Source organism: Nymphalis io, chromosome 1 (genome assembly GCF_905147045.1).
Source record: "Nymphalis io chromosome 1, ilAglIoxx1.1, whole genome shotgun sequence".
Taxonomy (NCBI): domain Eukaryota; kingdom Metazoa; phylum Arthropoda; class Insecta; order Lepidoptera; family Nymphalidae; genus Nymphalis; species Nymphalis io.
This window is the reverse complement of record NC_065888.1, coordinates 12,909,548-12,937,452: the sequence shown is the minus strand read 5'-3', so window position 1 is coordinate 12,937,452 and position 27,905 is coordinate 12,909,548. Positions and strand designations below refer to the sequence as shown.

At 31.4% G+C, this 27,905-nt stretch overlaps 1 protein-coding gene across 1 annotated transcript; it reads left to right on the top strand.

Moving 5' to 3' along the window:
* Positions 1-7,307: 7,307 nt before the first annotated feature.
* On the top strand, positions 7,308-27,905 carry LOC126770486 (uncharacterized). The gene is made up of 6 exons (XM_050489884.1): positions 7,308-7,522; positions 23,616-23,783; positions 24,314-24,511; positions 26,540-26,682; positions 27,178-27,291; positions 27,765-27,905. Exons 2-6 carry the CDS (start codon positions 23,622-23,624, stop codon positions 27,820-27,822), a joined length of 675 nt encoding a protein of 224 aa, XP_050345841.1. The 5' UTR covers positions 7,308-7,522; positions 23,616-23,621; the 3' UTR covers positions 27,823-27,905.

Below are 27,905 nucleotides of genomic sequence, written 5' to 3'. Positions count from 1 at the left end.
TTTTTTTATATTTATACCATAAATACTTGCACAAACTTTTGAAGAAAAACAAACAGTAATACGTGTTAACATAAAAGTCAAATAATAAAATTATGTCAAGGTTGTATCCAGTCAATAGTTACTGAAGATTATAAATAAATGATAAATACAAAAAAAAACATTGCACTAGTAGGTTTGCAGCATAATAGTACACTAATAATTGCTATAGATAAAAATCTCCCGCTTAAACGTCAACAATTATTGTGATACTAATTATGAAATAGTAGCCTTTATGTAGTAGTAGTAAACATTTCAAAGTTGCATAAATGGAACATTACGTTCTTACGTTCATTGTTTGCTATAGAAATAAAATGAAAAAAAGTCTTGAACATGCATTACAATATTTTTTTGAGGTTCTATTGCTTAAATTTTTTAAGGACACAGATACTTTTAACGTATATAATAATTATTATTATTATTATATGTACCTACGTATTTTAACTTTTACTACTTCCACATTTTCATGTACCGGCATTAATATTTTTGAGGTATAACAAAATAACAGATTAGTGTTTTAATTATTATATTTTATTACTTTAATATTTCTATAATATAAGAGATAGTGATCGCTCCTTTCTATAATATTTGGTTTTAGGTTGACTTATTTTTATTATACTTATACTACGAATTATTAGTCTTGTTGTTTTGGATTTTCCTAACCTTTATTTATGTATATGAAAAAAATATTGTTCTACCGTGATACGGAATCAGATTAAAGTTCGTTAGTTATGTTAGAAAATAGCTAAATACAGAGTATTGAGGCTTTCTAGAAAACATAAGTTACCTGGAAGTAATAATTATAATACTTAATAGGAATACTATAGTCTTATGTATAATATTATTTTTATTTTGTTACGGACTTCTTTCCAGTAAATTTCTAATCTGCCTACTTATATCTCAATTAGGCACGATTTTTTTGTTCGGAATTAGTTACTACAAAATCCTAAGTTGTTATGATGCCTTTTCGTGTTATGTATGGAATGGCTTGGATGTGATCATTGAACTGAAGTTTATTTATTATTGAATTGATTTTCAATAAGATTAGTTGTACGCATAAAGTTTGTGCTAGAAGTCCTTAAGTAAATTAACCTAAGAGGTAAGGTTTGAATCTACGACTTTTAAATCGCTAGGTGAATCATAAGCCATTACATTATTAACACTTAGGTAAGTAACTCACGGCCCATATAATTAAATCATGTAGCTATATATTATTTAATATTTAAGCCTATTATATGTTATTAAAGCCAAGATGGCCCAGTGGTAAGAACGTCGGACGCGTCGGCGATGTGAGGGAGATCTTGGTCTGCGAAGTCGGACAAGACCTGTCTCTGCGAGCAGTCGTGTCGGCGAGTGCTTCGCAGGGAATCGGCGTGGAGGGCCGAGTGACCTTCTGTGAGACCGTCATGGTCCACAAGGAGATGGCGGAGCAAGAACGGGAAAGGATCGATCTGCTCGGCGGAGCCGACGTCGGCGTCGTCTCGGCCCCATCACAGCCCCGACGCCCGGGGCTTAAAAGATAGGGCGTAACCCTGGGGCCGTGGATGCGTGAGGTGGGGGCCTCGCGTGGCTTATTTCAGACGGCCCTGAGGAGGACGGCAGCCGGGATGGCCTCGCGCTGCCGTACGCGAGCACGCTAGCAAGGAGTGCAGGGGGGCGAGATTACCTTCACCCCTGAGGAGAGCTCTACCGAGCCACGATCGGAGCAAAGCACGGGAGAGATCGCGGATGCGTTATATCAACATGATCGTGCAGCCTTTCCTACCCGTGCCAAGGACGGCCATCGTAGTGGTTTTAGTGGGTAAGAATCCCACATAACCCAGTTCCCCCACCATGGGAGCTAGGTAACTTTCCGAAGGTTTCCACTGTCTTCAAATCTTAACCGATGATCGTGGGTTCAAACCCGGACAAAGATCACTGAATTTTCATGTGCTTAATTTGTGATTATAATTCATTTCGTGCTTTACGGTGAAGGAAAACATCGGAGGAAACCTGCATGTGTGTAACCACACTAGAGCAACATGGTGGAATAAGCTCCAAACCTTCTCCTCACAAAGGGAGAGGAGGCCTTTAGCCCAGCAGTGGGACTTTCACAGGCTGTTACGGATATTTTATTTTAGCATTTCGTAATCAATTAATCACTTAACAAGTCATAGACGTAACTTAAGCAAAGTCAAATTATCAAACTAGTTAAAAAAAAATTATATCAAGGCTAAAGTCTAGTTTTAAACTCTCAATGTTAAATAAATTCCAACCAGCCAAGAACTATTGTGACCCTCGTTTATTGTCATTTCTCGCAACTCTGTGCTGCAATATTTGCTTCAGTTATTATTCGTTTGTATTTGACAGTTATTTAGATTTCTATCACGTGTTATAGTTTATTTTAGCAGTATACATACATGCTAGTTTTCTTCCGCGGCTTTGCCCGCGTGCTATGCAAATAGCACTACAGTAGGAATGAGGTCGAAAAAGCAGCCTATATGTTTTCTCAGGATTCATGCTTGCTTCATACCAAATGTAATAAAAATCGGTTAAGCTGTTAAGCCGTGAAAGCGTAATTGCCAGACAGTTACTTTCGCATTTATAATATTAGTATTAATTACGCTTAGGTTCCATTTCGAAAGCAACTTGTTTTTAATGGTATTTTTATTGAATATATATCTGGATATTTAATTTAGGTTACTGCTACTCTTAAGTTCATCTCATCGTCAATACTACGCGTTGTTAATTAAAGTAAATTTAAACATGTTGCAAAAATATGTCACTGCCTTACCGTCACCTCAACCTGACCTTTGGTATCTGTAATATATTTAAGGTTTCATCTTAAGATATATATTAATAAATTAAGATATAAAATAATAATAATTATTATTATTTTTATATATTGTGTTATAGTCTTGCTTTGTATTATACAAAATAACTTAACGTTATATATTTTTAAAACATATTTAGATCTATGGCTTATTTATAACTGCAGATCGTTCCTTCGTTTTGTTCAAATTGTTTTTCTTAGTAAATTTAATTCAATTAACATATTATAAATAAAAAAATAAAACTCGCCATGCTCTATAAAATAGCTTAAGAAAAACTTTAAAAAAAATCTTTACTTTATATTACACAAATATTATTTAAATAGTGGGTTGAGTTTCATAAACTTACGTGTTAAAAAAGTAAATAAAATTATAATACGACATGCGTCTAACCTCGTTTTAAAGAATAAATAAAGTACCTACACATTGCGAGTATGAGGGCAAGTGAGATTTATGAATTTATAATACTGTTTTCATAACTATAATAAACTAATATTAGTTACGTAGTTATTGAATAAGTATATTTTGTTTATATTTTTTAGGCTTTTGAGCGTCTTTGTGTCCCGCAAGTCAGGTGTTGTCACCTCTTTTATAAAGGCACTATTTTCATTAATTATATTTATCTTTAACTGCCTTTACGAACGTGGTCTCGTCTCCAGTACCTCTCCACTGCTTATGAGTTTACTTCAGACTATTTCTTACAATAGTTATAATTTATACGTTAATACATTAAAAACATACGCATCGACATGTAGTATTATCTATATTAGTCTTTAGTTTTGTGTGTATTTTTATAAACTATATAATAGTTTGACATATTCCTAACAGAACCCTGAGGAGGCCCTGCAAGCCCGGCTGAGTTGGTTAGTCCCCTCGTCAGTTAATCTACCGTATTTATGCAACCTCCTTATTTGCTATAGCTCTTTTCTAACAATGGTTAAATGTGAGTATCCGTTTAATTATTACAAAATTTTGAAGGATATTTATAACACAGGATTTTAGTACATTCTTCCTATATTTTATACAAATTTATATTCTTCTTTTCCATTTGTATCGATCATAATATGGTATATATGTATATTATGTACGCATAGCTTTATGACATGTATAGATTAGGCTAAGCTAGTAGGTACGTAGTGCATATTTCTTTGATTATAACTTAATTTTTTGTTGTGTTAGGTTTATTCTCATTAACCGCTTATATCTTAGAATAGTTTCATTACTATTAGCTACAATACAATAATTATATATGTACTCGCCTTATGATTTTTTTTTTTCTGTTACAGTTTATTTTAGTTCGATTAATAAGATGTATATACATTTTAACCGCAAAATAAATGCAGTGTTTTATAGCTATCATCATTGCTATAAAACACTGTACCTATTTATTATTGCTTAGCTATAAACAATAGCTGTCTGTTAGAATAGATTAATGTATAATCTTGATATATATTCCAACTTTTTTTCTGCAATGTTTATTAAATATATTGAAGCTTAGAGTTGCGTTAAAATGTGCAATGTTATGGATACTTGCTTAAATTAAATGTTTATTTCATATTATTAGTGCAAACTGGAAACGTTGTAGTTAGTTTTTATTGTTGTGAGAATTGCGACTGCTTCAGAGTTTCCAATTTTTTTTAAATAGGTATAACAATTATTGAATCCCTACATTACTCCATTATTCATTATTATGTATGTATGTCGCATGTACAAAATGTTTTATAAGGAAGAACTAAAGACATTTTGTTGAATGTAATATGGACCAGTAAATAGCACGCTTTGATTACCAATTAAGTTGTCTCAACGTAATTTGGAATACCTAATGAAAACATGTGACCATAATCCACAAACGTGCTAAATGTATAAAAATTTTGGATTGTGCAATCGTTTGCATTGCAATTGTTAACAGATATATCGACTTGACTAGAAACAAAAGACTGCCGATTTTTCTATGCACGAAGTCCCGGTCTTTACACTTTCAGACGCCATTTATCTAAGTTATTTTGGCTATCAAAACGAAGGTGTTGAGCGAAGCTAAAGCTAATTAAGCGCCTTAACTTTTGACTAAGCTAGACACCGCAGAATTCAAAGACTTACAACGCGCCACCACTAATGGGAAATAAGATATTATTCCCGCTGTAGATACACTGGCTCACTCACCATTCAAACCGTAATACAACAATAATAAATATTGCTATTTGGAGGTAGAATATCTGATAAGTTAGTGGTGACCGACCCAGACGGGCTCGCTCACAAAACCTACCACCAAGTAAATAAAAAATCTAAAGCGTCTATCCTTAGATATAAATTAATTTTGGGTCATCAGACATTTACTCGATACGCTTCTATGATAAGCGCAATGACGCAAAGTAAGGGTTGCAAATCTTAGAAATAGTATATATTACTATTTATCATATCGAAGCATTACACCCGGTGTAAATCATAACAAAGAAATCAGTTTGCATTATTTTTATTTTATATAATAAAATCCATTATCAACGTCGATATTGGATATATTGTATTTTTTAATGAAAAATTACATATATTTCATATTTTGACAATTGAAATCTTTGTAATTATATTATTTTTATATCATAGATAAACTTAAATAATAAGTACTCGCTACAATGTTGTAGTAAGAAACCAAAGAGTTTTTAATTCAACAAAAACAAAACAAAATCACTTTCTTGTTGATATCCTAGACTACCCTGCAACTGACTTGTATAGTTTACTTGTATACGTTAAGGAATCTTTTTATGAAGGCGCCTTTCCTCCTGGGATATTTTTTAAAATATATTGCAAGCAATTATAGTATTCTCTTTTTGTTATATAATATTGCAACTAGTTCGCTTTTGTACACTTTCTTTTTCTTATACAGTTCAGTTTACTGCTTGAATGATCATTTTTGAACAATACGGCGATTTACAACAACAACTGTTTGGCCAAGCGATAACTAGTACCAAGTATTACATATATTTAACAAAACATTTTTTTCTTAAAAAATCTAAGATAAAAAATGGGTTTAAGTTGCAATTTGAGAAATGTTGTAAAATTGCAAATTGAAACTGATATTTCTTACGAATTAACTTAATCATGGATCAGTGTTTGAAAATAATCTTAAACATACTTACTTATTTGTAATTTAATTGCGACCTTTTTAAGTTTCTCTTGAAAATATTATAGATATTAGAGAGAACAATACAGAAGCTGAGAACAATATTCGAATTATTTATTTTTGAATAATGAAAAAAGTACTGAATTTATTTATGGTTCTTCTTTTTGGTAGAATTTACTTTCCGAATTGGTGGTAGATTAACATTAAATTAACTCTAAAATGACATATTTTGACTAAAGTGAAGCATTACATGCCAGGTATAATATTTCAATGTCACATTGGAGCAGAAAATCAAAAGATAAATAAACAACATTGATCTTGACATGATATTATTGACCATGATCTAAATAAATATAGTAGGCATTTTGGGTTCGGATCGGAGCTTTAGGTAAAATTAAAGTGGATATAAGTAGACAAGTGGAACAGCGTTATATTATAAAAAAAATATAAATCAAGAACTATTTCTATTGCGTAATATAGAAGAGCTATTAGCGAATTGTATGGTATATCTAAATCTAAAGTTTATTTAACTTTACTTCTTGAATCATTGAAATAAGACGAAGATGAGTAAGACATGTATACGCTTTAATTTAATAGTTTATATTCCAATAGCTGACAACCCTGACTGGACATCGTTACGTAAACTACCGTAACAGTTATTCCTGGTATAACGTAACAGTTCCTGCTTACAAACACTAAACTATGTCCTCGATTGCAATACTTGTTTTCTGTTATTATTTATAAAGTGTAATTAATTATTTGATTACCTGCTTTCTAAAGTTTAAAATTTCGTTTATTATATACTCAGTATTTTTAGCAAATTAAACCTATTTTCCTATATTTTCACGATATATAGTGATTATTAATAAATTAAACACATAGACATATTTTTATTTCTAATAATTTTTAAATATCTTACTACAAAAATAAACTACAAAATATATTGTAATTTTCATGAACGTTTTACTTAAAAAATTACTACCGTTTTGTAATAGTATAAAAAGGACAAAGCAATCAATTACTATTCCAAGGCTGAGAAAAGGCTTCTACTAAGATGTATCCGAATTCAAATTTACGATCTAGTTAATTATTCAATCCATAACATGAACCTATGAAAAAGAGCTGATATGTAATCTGTAGAAAAATGTGGTAATTGACATATTCTGAAACACCGTTTACATATTTGTAAAATACCACAGAATTACGAGCCTTATAAATTAATTTCTATGTAAAATAGTAATTGCACGAATAACAAACAATGAAAATCGCTGGAAAATGAAGGCCAACGCTGTGCATTGTTTTATTTTTTCTTATTTCGATTTCAACGGTAATGGAAAACGCATTCACGTACTAGCACTGCTTCTGAGCGCACCTCGACTCTCGAGGTTGTATCGTGGCCCGTGAAAACATCACGCCAAAATTTGACAATTTATTTTTAAATACAAGGCTAAGTCGTGACTTATGAAAATGACAATATACAGCAAAATTGTTCAAATAATATTGGTCAGTGTGTAATGAAATTATAAAAATCAAAAGTTATGAACCTCACCGTTAATTACATGTAAGTTGTTTAAAATCAATGAAATTATTTTTAAGCTTTTTTAGTATTAGTTCTTTTAATTTTTTTCATTTACTAACTGTGTTTTAATTTTTAATTTTTTCATTTAGCCAAATAGAGAAAGTTATTGCACTTTATTATAATTCGAAGAGAAAATTAAGAATATGAATAAAAAATACATTTTTAAATAGATGATACTAATTCTCCAAAAAAAAAAAAACGGTGATGATGATAATAATTATCTGCTTGCAATTTATATATGTATTTTTTAAAACCGTTTGCGTAATGAATTACCTATCTTAACTGACATAAGTATTAGTGTGCTAAAGAAAGACTAAGAAATATACTAAGAAAGGATTTTTGGAAACTTTATTTATGGGGAAATGTAAGTTTGTATGAATTTTATCAGAAGTTGGGACTGGCAGCCAGTTAATGTATATGTGAAGTAATTTAGATCATCCTTTTTAATAAAAACTTTATAAGTGTAGGTTGATTCTATTTCTATTTCTGGATTTTATTAATGATAATATGATTTATTGATTTTATTTCTGGAAATTACTCAACTCCAAAAGTGATATAAGGATGCAAATTTTGGATATTCGTTACTTGTTTATTTTAAACAGACTTGTTTGAAATTATTAGAATTATTACATAAAAATTCGATCAATTTATTTAGCAATCTTATTCACCTCTTAAAAAATCAATACATCTCATTAATTTTGAAATACATCTTTATAAGCTTTTCTTCAACACAGTACAAAATATGGTTTAAGTTGTTAATTTAACTCGGAAGTGTACTCGCAGACCAAATTCTTTAAATTTCGTTTTGGAAAATTCAATTTAATCATTATTATAACTACATTAAACAATTGTAGTATTTAGTTTCTTCTTTTTAAATGTATACTGGCAAGAACTACTTTTTAAGGAATTAATATTCCTATATCCATCCAGTTAAGTTGTGTTAGTAGAAGGGACGACAATAGATCAGGTTAGGATCGAACCAACTTTCACTATGCTAGGCGGTCGTTACGGAATACCGTTGAGCTATTGACGCTTTTGATATATATAGATTCAATATAAATAATATAAGTACATAATATTGCATACAATAATTGCACTTAGTCACTAACTACAATAGTAATGCATATAAGGAGCTATTTACTAGACTAACGTTGACTCAAACATAATTATTGAGGGTTTTTCCCGAGATACTTTTTCGAAATATGATGAAATAAACAAATTATTATAATACAATCATTGTCGGTCCCTCGAAGCTAGTTTGCTTAGGGTAAACATTATTTCGTCATTCGCGAGTACAATAATTAAGGTATTAACGTTGTAATATATTCATATGTTTGAATATTAATATGACACTATTCATTTATAATACAAGCCGGTTGGCGTGGTTCGATTCCCATCCAGGACAGATATTTGTGTGCATGAACACGTCTGTTTGTCCTGAGTCTGGGTGTAATTATCTATATAAGTATGTATTTACAAAAAGGAAAATAGTATATGTAGTATATCAGTTGTCTAGTTTCCATAGTACAAGCTCTGTACAAGCTTAATTTGAGATCAGATGGCCGTGTGTGAAAAAAATGTCCCAGGATATTATTATTTATTTCTTTCTTTTAATTGACGGCCTCGTTACTCTAGTGACAAGTTTATAAGGCAGCAGAGTTCCTGGTTTTGAACCGCGAGTTTTTTAATGAACGAGTTGAAATACTGCGCATGAGATACGAAACGCTCAATAAAGATTTTGCGGCACTCGTACGCTGTATATATATTCGTTGTACACATTGGTTATATAATAGAATATTTTCTCTAATTTAATTTATTACAAAACACAATAAATACGACCTATATATAGTCAATATACTAAATAAATTTAATGGCGTGCTGTCGTGTCATCTCTTATCATATCCTCTAAGTTTATGGTAAAAAAAAAAACATTTTTTTTCCATTGTACAGAGAAACGAAACACTCTGTTTTGTTGACGGCTTGCAAAATTAAGCAGAGCCGATTGAAAAATTATGTCGTGTGATAATAATGCATCGACAAAATTTTTAAACGATAAAACTGTCATCACGTCTCAGTAGGAACAATTATTAAGTCAGTCATTTGACGATAAAAATGAGACAACAGCGTCATGAAAATTTTTATTAGAAATACTTAGTGACGACAGTCATCCAACTATGAAAAACACTGATGAGAATGCAAAATAGCTCATTTATTTAAATAACTTATAATAATTCTCAAAATACTAGTTCCAATCGCGTATATAGTATGGAAGTTTGTATGGATGGAAAATACTTAAAATTAATTTGTAGTCATTTATATTGATAATGATTGATATTAAATGAATCTGAAAAGCTACTCTGTAAGAAACAAATTAATATTCAACGCTCGCTACGATCTTTCAATGTTGTACCGTCCAATTTTGATGATATCCTGTAAATATTATCTTGGTCTATACCACCATTGGTCTATATCACTTTTCACTAAGAGTTCCTAAGTTGTACTTAAAAAAAATAATTAATTATTGTTTAAAAATGATATTCTGTCAGTATTTGTAATTAGGCGTCATTATGTTTTTGGGCTGTCTATAGTTACAGTTGTGTTATTAAAAGACCTATCGTTTCTCTACTCGCTTGCCTTGATTTTAAAGGAATTTGATGCGAGCCACTGTCGAAGTAGGTCCGAAGTCTTTTAAATTGTTCTTTAATATACTCAGGTGTATGAAGATCTTCCTTAAGCATTTACCAAATTAAGCCCTAGACAGCACGTGAAACTTAAGGTTTTGCGTACATGAGAAACGGTATAGGTGTTTAATATTCATACAAAATATATAATAAAAAATATATCTTTAAAAAAAATGTCATAAAAAAGTGTATTCGCTTAAAAAAATGAAAACCATTCAAAAGCATTTAAAGTCAAATTATGTATGAATAAGTATAAAAAAATCTGAATCATAGATAATTAGTATTTGTCACAATATGAACATATATATACATATATCATAGTAGGTATAACTTATGACGTTAAAGCACTGACGAATTGAACGACGTTTGTCTTATTGTACACACACACTTAAACTAAGAACAACATGTATATATCATGTATATAGCATATTATGCGTCTGTTTTAAATTTACAGAAAACATTTAAAATGTATTAAGTATTATCATTTATATTGATAGCTTATTCCGACTTCGTACGTGAGGATTTGCATATATGTACGTTTATATTTAATGGGTTTTATTTTGGCTATAAATCTTCTCCGAGAAAACTTTGGTGAGTTATTCTGCGTACAGTTTCATTTCGATCGGATGAATGGTTTAAGAACGCATATTCAGTTGTATTTACACAGACAAATTCTTTTTTTTAAATTTCGAAGTGATTTCTATCGCCTTTATTTTTATCTCACCTTGCTTATTTTTATGTCATTGTTACAAAACGTGTTTTACTTATTTGTACTGTACCCTTGTAAGCAATCAGATAACGCACATTGTCACTGTCGTCGGCGGAGATCATAGGGTCAATTCTACTTATTTATATCGTTTACGATACATTCCCTTCTTTTCGTAACAAAAATAAAACTCGGCTGAATCGTAACTTTACTGAGGGCCAATTACAATACAACTTCGGTCGAATCGGAAAAAGGCTAAACGGCGACAATTAAGCTTTGATTTGATCGCGATGAAATGACGTTTCGCACACACACTTGATAGTCATTATATATTAAAGTGGACTGCCTATTTCATCTCGTTCCTAAAACGTATTTTTATGCCGATTTTTCTATCTACTATGACGATGATAAATTTCTGACTGATAACAGCCATTCATTCTCAGCCAGGTATTCTGAATAAAAACTCTGCCAAAATAGTAGTAAAGACGGAAATTGATGAAAAGTTTTAATGTTTTCCTGCAACTAGTATTACTTACTTAAGTTTAAAGGTTTCTATTTTTATGTCGCTATTAGATACACGATAAATTAACCGGAAATCGGTTTTACTCTCTGAACATGCATCATCGGTAAAAATGTGTGAAATGTATTTAAAAAAACAAAATCGAACTCGAAATTGGGCAAATCTTTACAATGTTCTCAGAACGTGAAGATTTGCTCAATTGTAAACTTCAACAAACTGAGTTCATTAATTTGCTAACTAAATTGAGAAGTTGATAAAGCATTGCCAGTATTCCGAATGCAAAGTTGAGCTATTGACAAAAATATGAATTATAGATTGGACACATGGCCGGAAATACTAGCCCAAGAACACCGGACCTTCTAATTCGTTGAGGGCCGACTCTAACCTCCATGTAGGTTCGAAGGATGTAAGAAATGTATGGATCCAATTTTAAATTGTCTAATTTATCTTGTAACAAAATTTTATCGGACGAGAAATAGTTTGTTTAAATGGTAACGTTTTACCAATATTATTACCGAAACAGAGAAAACGTTATTCAAAGTATTTATCCGCCTAACTGACATAATCTGCCTACATTTTTGTTTATTTGTCAAACCGAAATGATCTAATTAACAATAACTGCTTAACTAACTTAGCACAATCTAAAAATCTATTTATAAGTAAAGAAAATTAAAATTAAACACACAATGTTTTAAACGTAAATAAACATAATTACGACTACACGATCATAAAAACACTGACGTGAAATTTTTAATAGTTTCATATTAAAAGGCACAAAAAATTACATGAAGCTGGAGCAAGGTTAACAGAATCGTAAAGCATAAACGATGTGTTGTTACGTTGCTTTGTGGGTAGTTAATCTTAAGTTCTACAAGGTCTCGCACACACAACAAAACAATAAAAAAAAACTAGAGCCATGTCCATAGTAAGATGTTACTTAAATAAATTCAAAGGCAGTCTAAAATTTAGGTTACACTCGTCGATAGTAGTCTAATAGATTAGTACCAAAGACAGTGAGCGACCTGCCGGCCTTGCAACGAGCTGCGTGCACCTGTGTCATACGATTCACTCTACTATGTACCACTGGCAGAACACTTCTTCGTCAGTGTGGAATTCAATTCATGACAAGAATCCTTCAAAATCTGCCATTTTAAAGTACATAATCCCTTTTTGAATTATACATGATTTAAAATATTTACATTGTTAGGTAGCAACGGTGAACTAAAATAAAAAAGGAGGTTTTGTTGTTTTGAAATCACTGCTTAATTTGTGTTTATAATTCATCTCGTGCTTGACGGTGAAGGAAACCCCGCATTGGAGCAGCGTGGCGAAATAGCCCAGCAGTGGGACAATAACAGGCTGTTACTGTTTTGAAATCACAGACAGACATAAATTTTATTTAATTATTTAGATGTATAGACACGCTTGACCAAAGCGACACTGTTAAGTTATTGTTTATTATTATAAATAGTATGTAAATTGTAATATATACCTACACTAAAAAGCAGAGCAGTAGCTAACGATAAAAAAAAATGCCAAAGATCAACTTTAATTAACTCACGGTCTAAGTCTTCGGTACAAATCTATTATACTATCGACGAATATAGCCTGACTTAAATTAACCAAATTTCACTTATGAAAACTTTCTAATAAAATACATTAGACGTGTATTCCGGTTACAAGGTTAAGTTATTCGTAAAAAATGTAATAAATTTTGGTACGTAATTTTGTTTTCTATTACAGTTATTTAAACATAAATGATATATCTTGACTGAAGACTGCATTATTCTGTAATTATGAATTTATTTCCATGTCATGTTTCCGAGCCTATATTGTAATGTCCGTCGGATTCCATGCATATATCCGCAGGCCTTGTAACTGTTTATTTTATATTAATAATGACAACTATCGAAAAACCAAGTATGATAAAGCAAATAAATTTAATGCCTATAATATGTCTACAGATAAAAAATATGTATATCTTGAAGAACGTCTCATATAAGGAAATATATGTTTATTAAATTGCATTATCATTTTGTATTTATATTAAAAATTATGGAAAATTTTAAAAAGTTTAATCAAGTATTTTTAATATTTATTTGAAATGATTTTAAAAAAGTTGAGTTTTTTAGAATTCACAATGATATTCATCTTTGAATGTTTTGTTTTATATATTGCTCATATAATTTTTTAATTACGTATCTCCTCCTCGTACAAGTACTAATATAATGAAATATAATATATCTTAATTTTTATTAATTCTTTTTACCTTTATATAAGAGTGTCATAGTGTGAACTATCAATCGAATCTTGGTATTCATAATAAATTGTTTTCAACTTATTACGTAAAAAGTAAAGATGTACTAGAGTTTTTGCGGTACCAAGGTTACCCCCATTATATTTTTTTCATTGAAAAAGCTTGTCAACTTCTTATACATATATTACAAATTAAGATTATATTTACAAAAGAATTATTTATATTGATGAATTAAACATAAATCACTTGGTTGATACTTGGTAGTAGATGTTTGTGGATATTCAACCGCTAAACAGCAATATTTAGTATTGTTGTGTTACGGTTTGAACGCTGAGTGAACCAGTGTAACTACAGGCACAAGGGACATAACTTCTTAGTTCCCAAGTTTGGTGGCGCGTTGAAGATGTACCGGAATGGTTCATATTTCACTTACCAACAGATGACCCATTTGCCGTTTTTTTTATCTCGCTGGAAAAAAGCATTTACGCGTTTCCACCAAATGAAGTGGGGAGATATGTGGGACTCGCCGGCGCCTGGAACTTTAGTGCACCGGAATACCCACTAAAAAACTGGATGTATCCTCACCGTCTCTTTGGGGGGCGTCACGGGATCGCTTCTGCATACTACCCTGACCCGTGCGCCTATCTAGCACAATAAAAAACAAAATTAAAAATACCTACTGTACAAATCATGAACATTTCCCCGTTGAATCGTAATTCTAATCCTACTGTCACCATAGGCAATAAGACGGGGTGTTATATGTGTGATACAAATTATTCCAAGGTCCATGTGTTTCAATTGCAACATAATAATATTCAGCTAAGATGACATTGAAATAAAGAAACTAAATTATCAAGCGTATGCTTATTTAGCATTTACTTAGAAGTACGTGTAAGTCGACTCATGACAATTATCATTGTTAGTACAAAAAATTTTTGTACAAAAAATCATATTATTTAAGTATTAGAGTATGAAAAAAAAACCACTAATAGCAACGCGACTTTGTGTTCTGTGTGAGGTTAAATGTATTATTATTTAATATATATTTATATTGTTATAAAATATTGGAGAGGCTTTTTAAACTTGTCCCAACTTGGCATTGCTGATTCTCAATACCAAGCTTCAAGACCCTGGGATGAATTTAGCTACTATGTAATATAGGAAACGATAAAATATGAAATGTAATTCGTACTATTGTTCCTAAATATAGTAATTATAAAAAGTCATTGTTTTGAAATAAATATTCTATGTTAAATAAAAATGCTCGTATTACACCTACAGACTCGACCAGTTACAGTATTATGTATATGAAAAGTTTAACATAAAATTATCAAAAGACAAATAGTTTTTTCAATATGGCTAAAATAATATTATACTTTTAAACATCCTGTGACACATTGTTGGTAAAAAAAACAGATTCGACTCGTCCGTATTATATCTTATTAATAATTATAACGTGCAAAAGTGTATGATTTTATACGTTTGTTACTTGAATACATCAATGATCTTGAATACAGCAATATTAACCGATGTACGCTGACTTAAATTCGTTAATCAAGCTTATATTTTCAATGTTCAATTTTTTACTTATCATCCATCACATGCTTTGCAGTGAACGAGAATATTGTAATGAATCATGCGTTGAAAGAAATTCTATTTGTGTATCGACTAGCCTGCATTGGAGCAGCACGCTAAAATAATCTTCAAACTTTCTTGAGCTCTACTTCTTTAATCTATGACGCCCAAACGGCATGATGAGGTAAATTATTTTTTTCACACTAAGATGACGATTTATGCTATGTCATTCTAACAAATAATCACAATACACTTTACGCTATATTTGTGTTGTTAAGTAATGTTTGTGTTCTATAAGTGTACCTTTCCCCTGTACCATTGTTAGTTCGTTAAAAAAACTCATTGAGATTTGAATCAAAGGGGAAAACGTTGCCGTGTAAATACTGCTATCTTAATCTTCTATACAGTTGAGATGACAATTGTCATAAACTATAAACGAGTTATTGAAAAAACCTCACCGTGACCCCTGTCTTATTTAAATTCATAAACGTATACTAATTTAAATATGTACAATACTTATATTTCGCTCTTTAAAACCAAAACAAAGACTTTTTATACGTGATGAGGCAAAGTCGCAACAGACTTTGCACGGGTAGATTTAACACTACATACGATTATATAATATTTACATACAGTCAATTGCTGTTCATCGGTAGGTATAGCAAACAGGATTATAATATATAGTCTGACATTTTAATGCCTCGTGGGTCTAGTGACTTAATAAAGTTACAGATCCCGAAGGCAACTTTTCCAACCTCGGGTCGGACCAATAAAAACTTATTCGGTGTTTCTGTTGATAAATTCTCAGTAGCAGCCAGGAGTTTAGAAGTTGACAAGTAAAGCCCTTAATCAATCATGAGGACATTACCGTCATCATCGTTATATATTCTACCGCCAAACACCAATATTCTGTATGCCTATGTTCCTTTAGGAAGAGTGAGTGAGTCAATCAACTATGCCGAAACGTTTTTATTAAAAAAGAAAAAAGTGTTGTCTGTATTAGTGTGATGTTGTAAAATCATTAAGTAATTTTATTGCCAACAACATTAGAAACTATGATTGCCAACGCTGATTTTCAGTATCCGTCTTGAAAAACTAAGTAGGTAACTAAACTAAAAGTAAGGTAAGTAAGGTACGACTGTGAATGACAATGACTCAACTGTAGAGTATTAGCTTACAGTATGGTACAATCAAAGGAGAAGATAATATAAACAAACCTAAGACTGACATATTATTCCATACGATTTGCTAATACCTCTTCTACATTATGCCCTGATAACTAAAATTAAATTAAAAATTTAAATAACGCCCGAAAAAATAATATAAAACGTAAATCGTTTAATGTTTGTTGGGAATTTATCTTTATTATAAGTATCTAGTAATATTTTAATACAAGCGTCGTCGCGTCGGAGGACAGCAATTTCAAATCAATCGGACCTATGCAAGTTTGTCACGTAGTAAATGAACTGATGAACTTCAAACACCTGATTATCTAATCACAATTTATAACTGAGAACCATCTCGATCACATCAGGTTGCAAACACACGTTAAACATATAACGCCCTTAAATTTGCAGTAATATTTTTTTCTATTTACATCTGAGTATTTGAGAAATTATTGTATTTATTAAGTCAATCTCTAAGATCTCTTCGAAGTATAATAATTATGTTTTTTTTTTTAAATGGTTGCATCTGAACTATTTAGTCAAATTGTAAGATAATACCGCAGGACTTTATTTAAAAAAAACGTAACATGTAATTGCTTGGACGTCGTTACGTTACAATTACGCGTCACGTGTACGTACACGTAATTGTTTAACAGAATTGGTTATTTTTTTTATATTGCCCATAACTATTTGAAAAAAGTAATGTTGTTTATTGTAGGGTGTACAATGCAAGCATTTGATATAAGTTAATACTATAACTACATATACCTTTCTATATACCTATACCTTTATAAATACCTATAAATATATGTACCTATTTAATTAATGATGATCACTAATATGAAATTTACTAAATGTGTACAACACGCAGGGAATAATTAAAAAATATCTATATAAAAGTCATGACTGAAGTGATGTGCTCACTTACTATCTCGTAATGTAAAGTGATTTATCTTTATAATTGCGCGATTTTATCAAACGAGGTTTATATTCTAAATGAAACAAAACGCGACGAGCCATGAAGGTCTTCAATAACCTACTTACTTAACTCTTACCTCTCGTTTAAATTCTAGCACGAAAACACATATGCGTTTTTTTTTCAATCAATATATCTCTTATAATTTCAATATTTCCGTCTACAGTTTTACTTTACTTTCTTTTATCTGGATTCTTTTAAAAATATAGGTTGGAATTACATTTAAACAATATATAATCATGTAAATATCTTACCTTTAAAAATTAGAGCTTAATAGAAAATATATTTGTTACAAAATATATTTGTAAACAAAACTATTCCGTTGAATATATTTCCGAAGTAATAATATCGATAACACACATGATATTTTAATTTATTTAAGTCATTCTATAAATCATTTTAATCTCATAATGTAAAATAAAAACATACTTTTATTTCTTAAAGTTGTTTTAGGTGTCAAAATTATAATCAAAATGAAATGTTATTATAGAAATTTATTATTTGGCAAATAAAGGTTACCGTTCACATTTGGCCATTTAGATCAATAGTTGCGAGACATTATTTTAATGAAATTATGAAAAAAAGAGGTGTTTGGTAAGATGAATGACAGAATGGGCGGATAGGTCGCTTGGCTCAATTGCCGTTATTGAACATAACATTATATTTATTTATACTGAATTTATTTTACTGAAAAGAATGTTACGCAGTGAACATCTATTTTTGTCTTTGCGAAGCCGGTACTGATTAGCTAGTCATTAATACCTGTAAGTTTGCCAGATTGGTTGTCATTGATATTATGGTATCATATTACTCATCTCCTAAGGTTGACCCTTGAAAAGTTTGAATTTTATTAATCGGGTATTTACTTCTTGCGTATATATAGTGCATTCAATGATATATAATTCAATAATTATAAAAGTATTATTATTATATATGACTGATGACTCGCTCAACACAAACTAACTGACAAAAACAAAAACGAACTCTCAAATAAATTAAGCGGTCTCTTACGACACCCACCCATTATTCGTTTCACCACGCTGAATATTTCTAGACATCAAATTATAGTGATTTTGTCGCATTTGTCTCAAAAAAAAAATGTTTATTACAAAATACTTTGAACAGTAACGATAAAGAGATACATGCCTTTCTCGTTTTTATAGTCTGTCTAGTTTGGTAACATGAAAACATGCGATTACCTTGTGCTTTCTTTAAAATTATGCAAAGTATAGTAGATAAAACTGCATCGCTGTCTTAGTCGCTACTTATAAGGCTGTGGATCAAGAGGTCTTAGGTGCAAGTACCGAGTCGGGCCAGTGAAAGATATTGGGTCGTAAATTATCACAAGCAGTCCAAATTGTAAAAAGATAACCCTTCAAAATAACTTGTCTCGGTAAGCAAGTAAAGCGACTGTATTCTTTTTGATCATGTTATTAATAAGGAATATACTTCTGGTTTAAAATTTTTATTATTCTAGTTAGAATGATATTCACTTATTACTATATATCTAAGATATGGACTACTTCTTATTAGGTGCACGAGATAAGAGCCATTTAATATAATATTAAATTCACTTTAGCATTTTGTTTACTTACACAAAGTCACGACATTCAATGATTGGTAAGACTTTAAAGGGCGAAATAGATTTCGATCTGAAAGCAAAACAGTTTCCTAGTAATAATTTATTTGAACTAACATTTCTTTAGTCAGAAACATAAATAATGAACAAGAAACCAGGACATTATTGTGACTATGCGAATAAGGCAATTGTTATTAAAATAAAATAGTAAAAAATTAATCTAGTCGCATTTTTCGTTGATAAGCTACAATAAAATAAAAATATCTCGAATGAGAAACAATTCTACAATCGAGGTAAAATTTAAGTATCTTTGTCAACAAATGAGAAAATACTATATTCAATATTATTATTATTATTATTATATTCTTCTGTTATCATTAATTTAGACGTATTAACGTCTAGTAAACGAAAATAATGTATAAATTTGTCTTTCCCCATTTGGGCCCTTATGTATATAACCTCATATTTAAAAGTTTACACCTAATTTGTTTTATTGTGCAATTTTATAAACCTATTTATTTACACACAGTTGTAAATGAATCTAAGAATTCATGATGAATTGAAAGAGGACATAGGCGATAAATTATAGCGCAAGACACAAAGCACAAAGCACAGGACTTACGGCTCTATTCGACATTCTTTATTTTTCATTCTTACTGTGGGCTTAAAATGTATGTAAAGAAAATCAATAACATACATTAGATGGACCCAGAATTCAAATTCTTAATCTTATGTTAGCCTTGCAAGCTAGTCCCAACGCCAACGAGGCATTGGACGTTGATTAGACAATGAGATAAAAAATGTTTAATGCGTGCTTTCTATAATAAGATACGAAACTTTATAAGCCAATAGTTTTTCGTATAGGAATGCTATTGTGCATTATAAGCATTGTATAGATTAACGACTATGTGAAATTTACGATAAAAATAAATAAATAGATTATACAAACTTATATATGATTAGTTAATTGAATTTTGAAATTGAACATTGATATTCTTTGATACTCCGCAGAGGGTTTTAATAATTGTAAAACCAGTCCTAATATAGTAAAGTACTAACTTGTTTAACCATTGTATCTTAGTATACTATTAATGATGGGTATTCAATAGTGAATACTATATAACAGTAAAGTAACAGTCGTCAGCGTGGGCAATGGAATCTCTGTAAAGATCCATATAATCTATCCTCGTGATCATGAAGGATAAGTTAGTGAGTGTAATAAAAAGTACAAGGGTTAATCATCCTAGGTTTTTTAGGTTGGTTCCATTGTTGACAGCGTTACCCATTGGTTAATAGTGGACAAGACTGCCTCGTTGGTCTACTGGCTTGATGTAAGGCCGCAGACTCGGAGGTCCTGGGTTCAATTCCCAGGTCGGGCCACTCCCGTGCCTCGAAAAGCTCGTAAAGCAGCTGGTCCTGCGCCTGAATTCTTTCCGGTCGTGTCGGATTGCCGTCCTATCGGATTATGAGAATGAGGGAAGGGAGAGTGCACCTGTGTTTGCGCACACACTCTTGCACTATAATATCTTCTGCGCAGTTGGCTAATCTCTCTTGAGATTGGCCGCCGTGGCCGAAATCGGTTTGGAGGACATTTTTTTATTTTATTTTATTTTTTAATAATATCCTGGGACATTTTTCACACACGGCCATCTGATCCCAAATTAAGCTTGTACAAAGCTTGTGCTATGGAAACCAGACAACTGATATACTACATATACTACTTTTCTTTTGTAAATTACATACTTATATAGAAAATTACACCCAGACTCAGGACAAACAGTCATGTTCATGCACACAAATGTCTGTCCTGGGTGGGAATCGAACCCACAACCTTCGGCGTGAATAGGCAAGTATCTACCAACCACGCCAACCGGCTCGTCTGTGTGTGACTCCTTATAATAATGTATAAATGGCTCCTTATAATAATGTGGCTACATTATTATAAGGAGCCATTTATATTTTCAGTGTCAATGAACGCTCAGTACAGTTGAGTGCTCATTACGATTTGCTCGTATGCCATCCTAAAATACATAACAACAACATAGTAATAAATAAAACAAGCACGCATTACAGTCCCGAAGGTAATTTGCTCAACCAGTTATTTTACTAATTTGTATTGGTTACGATACATTCCCGATTTATTCTTCATAAAAATAAACCTCAGTTGAATTGTAACTGGGAAGCCCATTCTACTAATGTATAATGGTTACAATAAGTATATTAAATCTTTGACTATACTACAAGCTTGTAATAAAAAGAACTTTAAAACTAACTTATATTATTGCAAAAATAATGTAATTATATTAATAATTATGGTGCCCGCAAAAATGGTTGTCCATTTGTTCTGATGTAATTCCTCTTAAACTATTGAAGTTTTAAAAAACGAAAAAAAACGCGCTTGGCCTTTCGCTATTAATAACGTCTATCGTAATGGCTTGCTGTGCATTTATATTTCAAGCAAATGGTTACAATGGTCTGGTTTTTGATATTGGCCTTGATATAATATTTCAAGTCTTACACTGCCAGTACCTTACCTGACCGAACATAGAATTAATTAAGTCGTCTTCCTTGTGCCTATATCTAAGCTTACCCTTCATTCTGAAACATGGCAATACTGTGTACACTCCATAGTAATATCCTATATTTAGTCTAGTGGCTAACTTTTAATACCGGAGACCCCGTGGTCCTGGGTTCAAACTCCAATAAAAAAGTCACTAAGCTTTCCATGAAAAAATTCTCAGTAACCCAGGGCCCAGAATCTGAAAGGTTTTTACAGGGACTAACTCGAAAAGAACGTAAAACATGGTCCGAGAAATAATAACTGACCAAATAAGACCTGAACTGGACCACATTTTAAGTTTTAAAATAATGGAATATAATGTATCCTATCTATGTAATCTATGTATCTAATCTATCTTACTAAAAATATATTTAATTAAAATTTCATAGTATATAAATAGATATGAATTGTAACAAAAAGCAAGGCAAACAATTTCGTAACAATTGTTCAGCCATAATAAAGATATCAACGCGTTACCCAAACCAACCGCAAACACTATTGCTGTTACAAACGTTTATAATAAAACGTTCACAAAGTAACTGATAGATAGCTGCATATTAACAAGTTATGTCCCTTACATTGTTCGTATAGAATTTAAACATAATTTTTAATTTTCGTCGTTATATCACAATAAACACTGAACTGAACTATTGAAGAAGAAAAGAATTCCAATATTTTACATAAATACTTATTTAATAATATTTAATATAAATGATATTAAATATTGTATATATTTTGTCGTTGTTTTATCTCCAGGATCAGGGAACTCTATGGAACAAATTAAACAAAGTTGCTTGTGATAATAATTTAGTAATACCTTGTGTGTAAAACAAACAATTAATAATAACTTAATAGGATTAATGAAGTTATCAACAAATTTAAAAAAAAAAATAAGTCACCCATAGAAGCTGACAAAAATAAAATTCGAAACGCATAAAGGCTATTTAAAAAAAAATTAAATGTTATCTTACCAGAAACATTTTTTACCCAGACACATCATTTTAAGCGCGGAGAGTTATATGTTCAAGCAAATATATTTGTATTTGATATTTAAGAGCGAACGTAGCATTGACACAAATGGTTCGCTACCGCTCATGCATGTGTTTCTGTACGGATGTTTTTGTTTCGTCAAAATGTCCCGGACTAGGAAACATTTTAAGCTACTGTTATTATTAAAACAAGTATAGTAGTTCACAAAACTAGCAGCCAATCAGATAAGATAATTTCACAGCGATATATATTGCATGCTAAACAGGTATTCAAAAACGAAAGCACTGCATAAAGTGTACATTGATTGAAAACGTGTATAAAAAGTTTTTTCGTTATGTGGAATAAAGGACCAGACAATTTTTATTTAAATCGCCGTATTACAAGTATTTATTTACAAATTATATATAATATTGTGAGTTCTCTTAAGAAACACCACAGTAAAACTTCCAAGACTAAGCTTAAGAAATAAATCACTTTATGCTTCACCTGTAATACAAACTAATTATATTATGACAAAATTTTAGTACAAACAATTTTAATATTCAGGCTTGCAGGTCTTAAATATAATAATCAATTTTAATACATTGACATCTTCCAACATAATTTATATTATTAATGATAACTTAGATTAATTTATTCTTATTTTTAAATACATTTTTATTAGGTAAGCTTTACGGTAGTGATTGTTTAAATGTGGGATAATAAGCAATAAGAAACCATAAGATTCAATTTTACTGTTTGTTTCCCTTGACTAATAAACGAATGTATTATTACCATTATAATTTTAATTCTTTAGTATCTATCAATAATTTATAATAATTATAATTAATTTATTTATTTCTAATTTGTCTATCAATACACTATATACGTATTAATCAAAGACATTAAGATTAAATCATAAACAATTAACCATTATTAAAACTATCCTAACTGGATATAAAAACAATAAAAAAAATCATTTTTAACTTTCTACTGATTTGACATATTCCTAAAAATAAATAAAATAAAATAAGGTTTTTTTTACCAGGATGGGGATTGTTTTATTTAAATTATTGTTTCGTTTAGGTCACAATGACAGAAACTGTAGAAGCGGGTGCTGGTCTCGCTTGGCGATTGCTGGCGACTCTAGAAGGTGGATCGCTTTTAGCTGTAGCCACATCCGCGCTAATTGCTTACACTGCAAGACTGAAACTCACCAAACAGAAGCAATACAAGACTGTTAACAGTGTTCTAGTAAGTAGAATAGAAAAATCAAATAAAATAAACGTGAAACGTCGATAAAACAACGATTCCTTCGAGAAGAAACATTGCTATCCTCCAAATTTATTCGAAGCAAGAATTCTCGATTATTTTTTCAAAAGACTTGAAAATTCTTAAAAACACTCATACTATATAAAAACAAACCTTTATGATGCATTCTTGCAAAACTTAAATATTTTTATACAGAATTAAAATTACTTTTGAGGCTATATGTACAAATTATTAACTACGATAATATATACAGTAACACAGTACAGTATATACTTGTTATGTAGACTAAGAACATAAAAAAATGTATTGAGTAGGTAATTATTATCACAGTGAATAATAATTAAAGAAAAACACAATAGAATACTACATCACCTTTCTGGAAAATTACGAGGAGAATATACAATACATACATACATTGTTATTCTATTCTTTTTTTTTTTTAATATTATGTATAATTGTTTTGAAGTTGTGCACGTTTTTTATTAAAAAAGTAATTATTTTTCCAATTTCAGATATCGAACACTACAAACACCTTAGGTCGTGAATTAAAACGTAAACTAGAAAATCAAGGCTGCATCGTTTGTACAGACACAAGTGACACGCCAGGAGTTGATAAATTCGATTCACTGGTAGTTATCGGTAACGAATCAGAAGCAGGATTAGATGGACTCCTAAATTTGGTCTCTCAAGACGTTAACGAAAATTTAAATGTGAGTATATAAACGAAATAAAACTTCACATGTTTTTATACAACAAAATATAAAAAAACTTATTTACAATGGCTTAATGAATATACGCATGCAAAACTAAACATACAATTAATATTAAACATGCACCTCCATATACTTTAATATTAGGTCCTTACATATGAAATTGGCGTTTTGTAAAGGAGGAATATAGTCAATTTTTTTTTGTAAAATATATTTAATTAATCAAAGTATGCACCGTTGTTATCTATGCACTTTTGCCATCTCATAGAGAGTTCATTGATCCCTTTACTAAAAAAAAAACATGGGGTTTGGACTACCGCATCGGATTTGAATTTTTTTCGTTGTAAGAAGTTGTCCAAATTCCGGAAAAAATGTAATCTGTTGGAGCAAGGTCCGGGGCGTACGGTGGATGTCGCAGACATTTCAATTATAGCTCATCTAACTTAGTGGTTGTTCGTTGTGCAGTATGCAGTAGAAGCGGCCTAGAGCGATTGACCAATCTCGATTTTTTAGCAGCTAGTTCTTCCTTCATGGTTTGCAGTTGCTGACAATAGATATTTGCCGTAATCGTTTGGCCAGATTTTAGAAAGCTGTAGTGAACGACACCGGTGCTAGTCCACCAAACACTCACAAGTAACTTTTTCTGAGTCAATTTTCGTTTAGGGCAAGATTTGGCCGAGTCTCCAGGGTTCAGCCATTGCGACGAGCGCTACTGATTATCGTAAAGTATCCACTTTTCATCACACGTAATGATTCGATTTAAAATCCTTTTATTATTGTGTCGGCTGAGCAAAGTAACACAGCAGTCGACGCGTGTTTGCAAGTTCGATTTACTCAATTCATGAGGTACCCATCGTTCAAGTTTTTGTACTTTTCCGATTTGCTTCAAGTGGGTTAATACAGTTTTATCACTTACCCCGAAGCCTGCAGCTATCTCTGAAGTGCTTTGTGATGGACCCGCTTCCACAACAGCCTTTAATTCTTCATTTTCCACTTTAGTCTCCGGCCATCCACAGGGTTAGTTGTCGAAATTTCCAGAACGAAAACGTTAAAACCAAAAACGTACCGTGCTTTTTTGCGACACCAGCGCCGTACACATAATTAATCCTTCGAGCTGCTTCTGCAGCACTGATGCCACGGTAGAACTCGTACTCGTAAATATCGGTATATTTATATTTTTTCATGTTTTCCATTGCCGGTAATAAGCGACGCCAAAGAAAAAAATAAGGAGAAAAACAAATGAATGACTGTTTTCAGATCTCAAATGTACCGGCTAAATGAATTTATAAATTTGAATTTGAAATTCTTAACCAAAGAGGAGATATTTCAGATAAAAGTGATCAGTACGGCAAAACGCTAATTTCATATCTAAGGATCTAAAACATCCATAGCACTCTACTTAAGCAAAGTCATAGATATAGATAAAAACGCAATTTATTGTGAGACATATTATTGTGAGAGCACACGTAATGTACGAGTATCATCGTTGAAGTTTCTGCTTTTCTTATAAGGAAAATTAGATGGAAGGCCTTTTTTTTATAGAATAGGAAGGTGGACGAGCATATGGGCCACCTGATGGTAAGTGATCACCAAACGCCCTTAGACATTGGGCATTGTAAGAAATGTCAACCATCGCTTATAGCCAATGCGCCACCAACCTTGGGAACTAAGATTTTATGTCCCTTGTGCCTGTAATTACACTGGCTCACTCACCCTTCAAACCGGAACACAACAATATCGAGAATTGCTGTTTTGCGGTAGAATATCTGATGAGTGGGTGGTACCTACCCAGACGAGCTTGCACAAAGCCCTACCACCAGTAACTGCCCTATACAGCTTGCAATTTTTCATTAATCTATGAATATAATATATATAATCGTGGAATCTTAAGCACGATGTTTTCTTTCATTGTTAACTCAAATTAATTACTTATAAGCCTCAATGAAGTTGATTAAGAGTGTTAGTATACATAAATTATGAGACACAAAATAGTGAATTAAAAAAAGTAAAAATTCATATCCTGCCAAGTTACTAGAGACGCTGTCCCATGCTGTGAAAAGAGGGGGTTGCATCGCATGGGTGTGTACAGGAGAAGTCTCCGGCGCGTACGGAGGTGCGACCAGCGCCTTTGATACAGTAGTGCGCGCAAGCCTGCAGCATGTCGCTAAGAAGTAAGTTAATAGCCCATACTAAAACATATGATGCAAATATCTCACTGGGCGAATGGTAACCTAATGTCAGGTTTGACTACCTCCTTGGTCTATGACTGGTGAAATGATCACTTAATCCTGGTCTATAATAATTATTTATTTTAATAACATTAAAAAGTACATCTTTATAAAATATTTCCTTATTTAGCAAAAGCAAGCGAGCCAATTTTGAAACTGATATTTATTATTTTTGTTTTGGTATAAAAAAGCACAATCGTCACTGGCTTTTGTTATAAATGCGTTTGCGATAGATAATTCTCGTTTGTTAGATTATGCTAGTGAATCCTCACTAATAAGTGAAGTATTATTCATTCATTTATAAAATGGAGGTTAATACCTCAATGTTTGATAATTACTTAATAAAACTACAAAAACAGTCCAATATCTGTGTATAAGATAATATAATTTACATAGTACTCCGCAAAAATCTTAAAATCTCGTCCGTTTTGCTTACAGTTCGTATTGCGAACCTCTATGGATAGGGAGATGCAGTACTACGGAGCTGGCAGTGGACAGGATCCTCGCTGAACTCTTACCATCTACTCAGCATAGTCCTGGCTTCTCGATCAGGTAACTAAATATCTATATTAGCAGATACTTATTTACAAATATGGTAGCTGTCTTTATTGTAAGCAAGTTTCTGCCCGCGGCTTCGCACGCGTGTTATAGGGGAAGTTAGGTGTTACCACACATCCTTTTCTGTACCACTGACAACGGTTTAATGGAAAATTTTATGATTAATGGTTGAGTAGCTAAGACGTAAAGGTGTCACAAACAAATAAATAAACAAACTCACTTTCGCATTATAATATTACGATATGAGTGTAAGGGTTTTACGAAACAAAATATACAAACTTTTATTAGATTTACATAAAATTCAAAGGTACTTTGATGTTAGAAATATGATTTTAATTTATTTATTTTATTTTGATGTTAGAAATATGAGCTTGATAACAAATTATTCTATCGTCCTAAATAATATATACCCAACAGTAATATTTTAATTATATGCTATGTAAACATAAATGTATTTTTTTTTTCAGAAACGCCGCAAACAAAGTGAGCATATTCCTCGGAAGATGGCTGAAAATGGTCACATAATTTTTTATAGCTATATTGAATTAGTTTACATGTGATTGATATATTCTGTAAATAATTATATTAAATAAATGACATAAATACGG

Coding starts and splice junctions, on each gene's coding strand:
- LOC126770486 (XM_050489884.1), top strand. CDS start 23,622: ATGACAGAAACTGTAGAAGCGGGTGCTGGTCTCGCTTGGCGATTGCTG. Junction 26,683..27,177: donor CTGCAGCATGTCGCTAAGAA/GTAAGTTAATAG, acceptor TTTTGCTTACAG/TTCGTATTGCGAACCTCTAT. Junction 27,292..27,764: donor AGTCCTGGCTTCTCGATCAG/GTAACTAAATAT, acceptor TTTTTTTTTCAG/AAACGCCGCAAACAAAGTGA.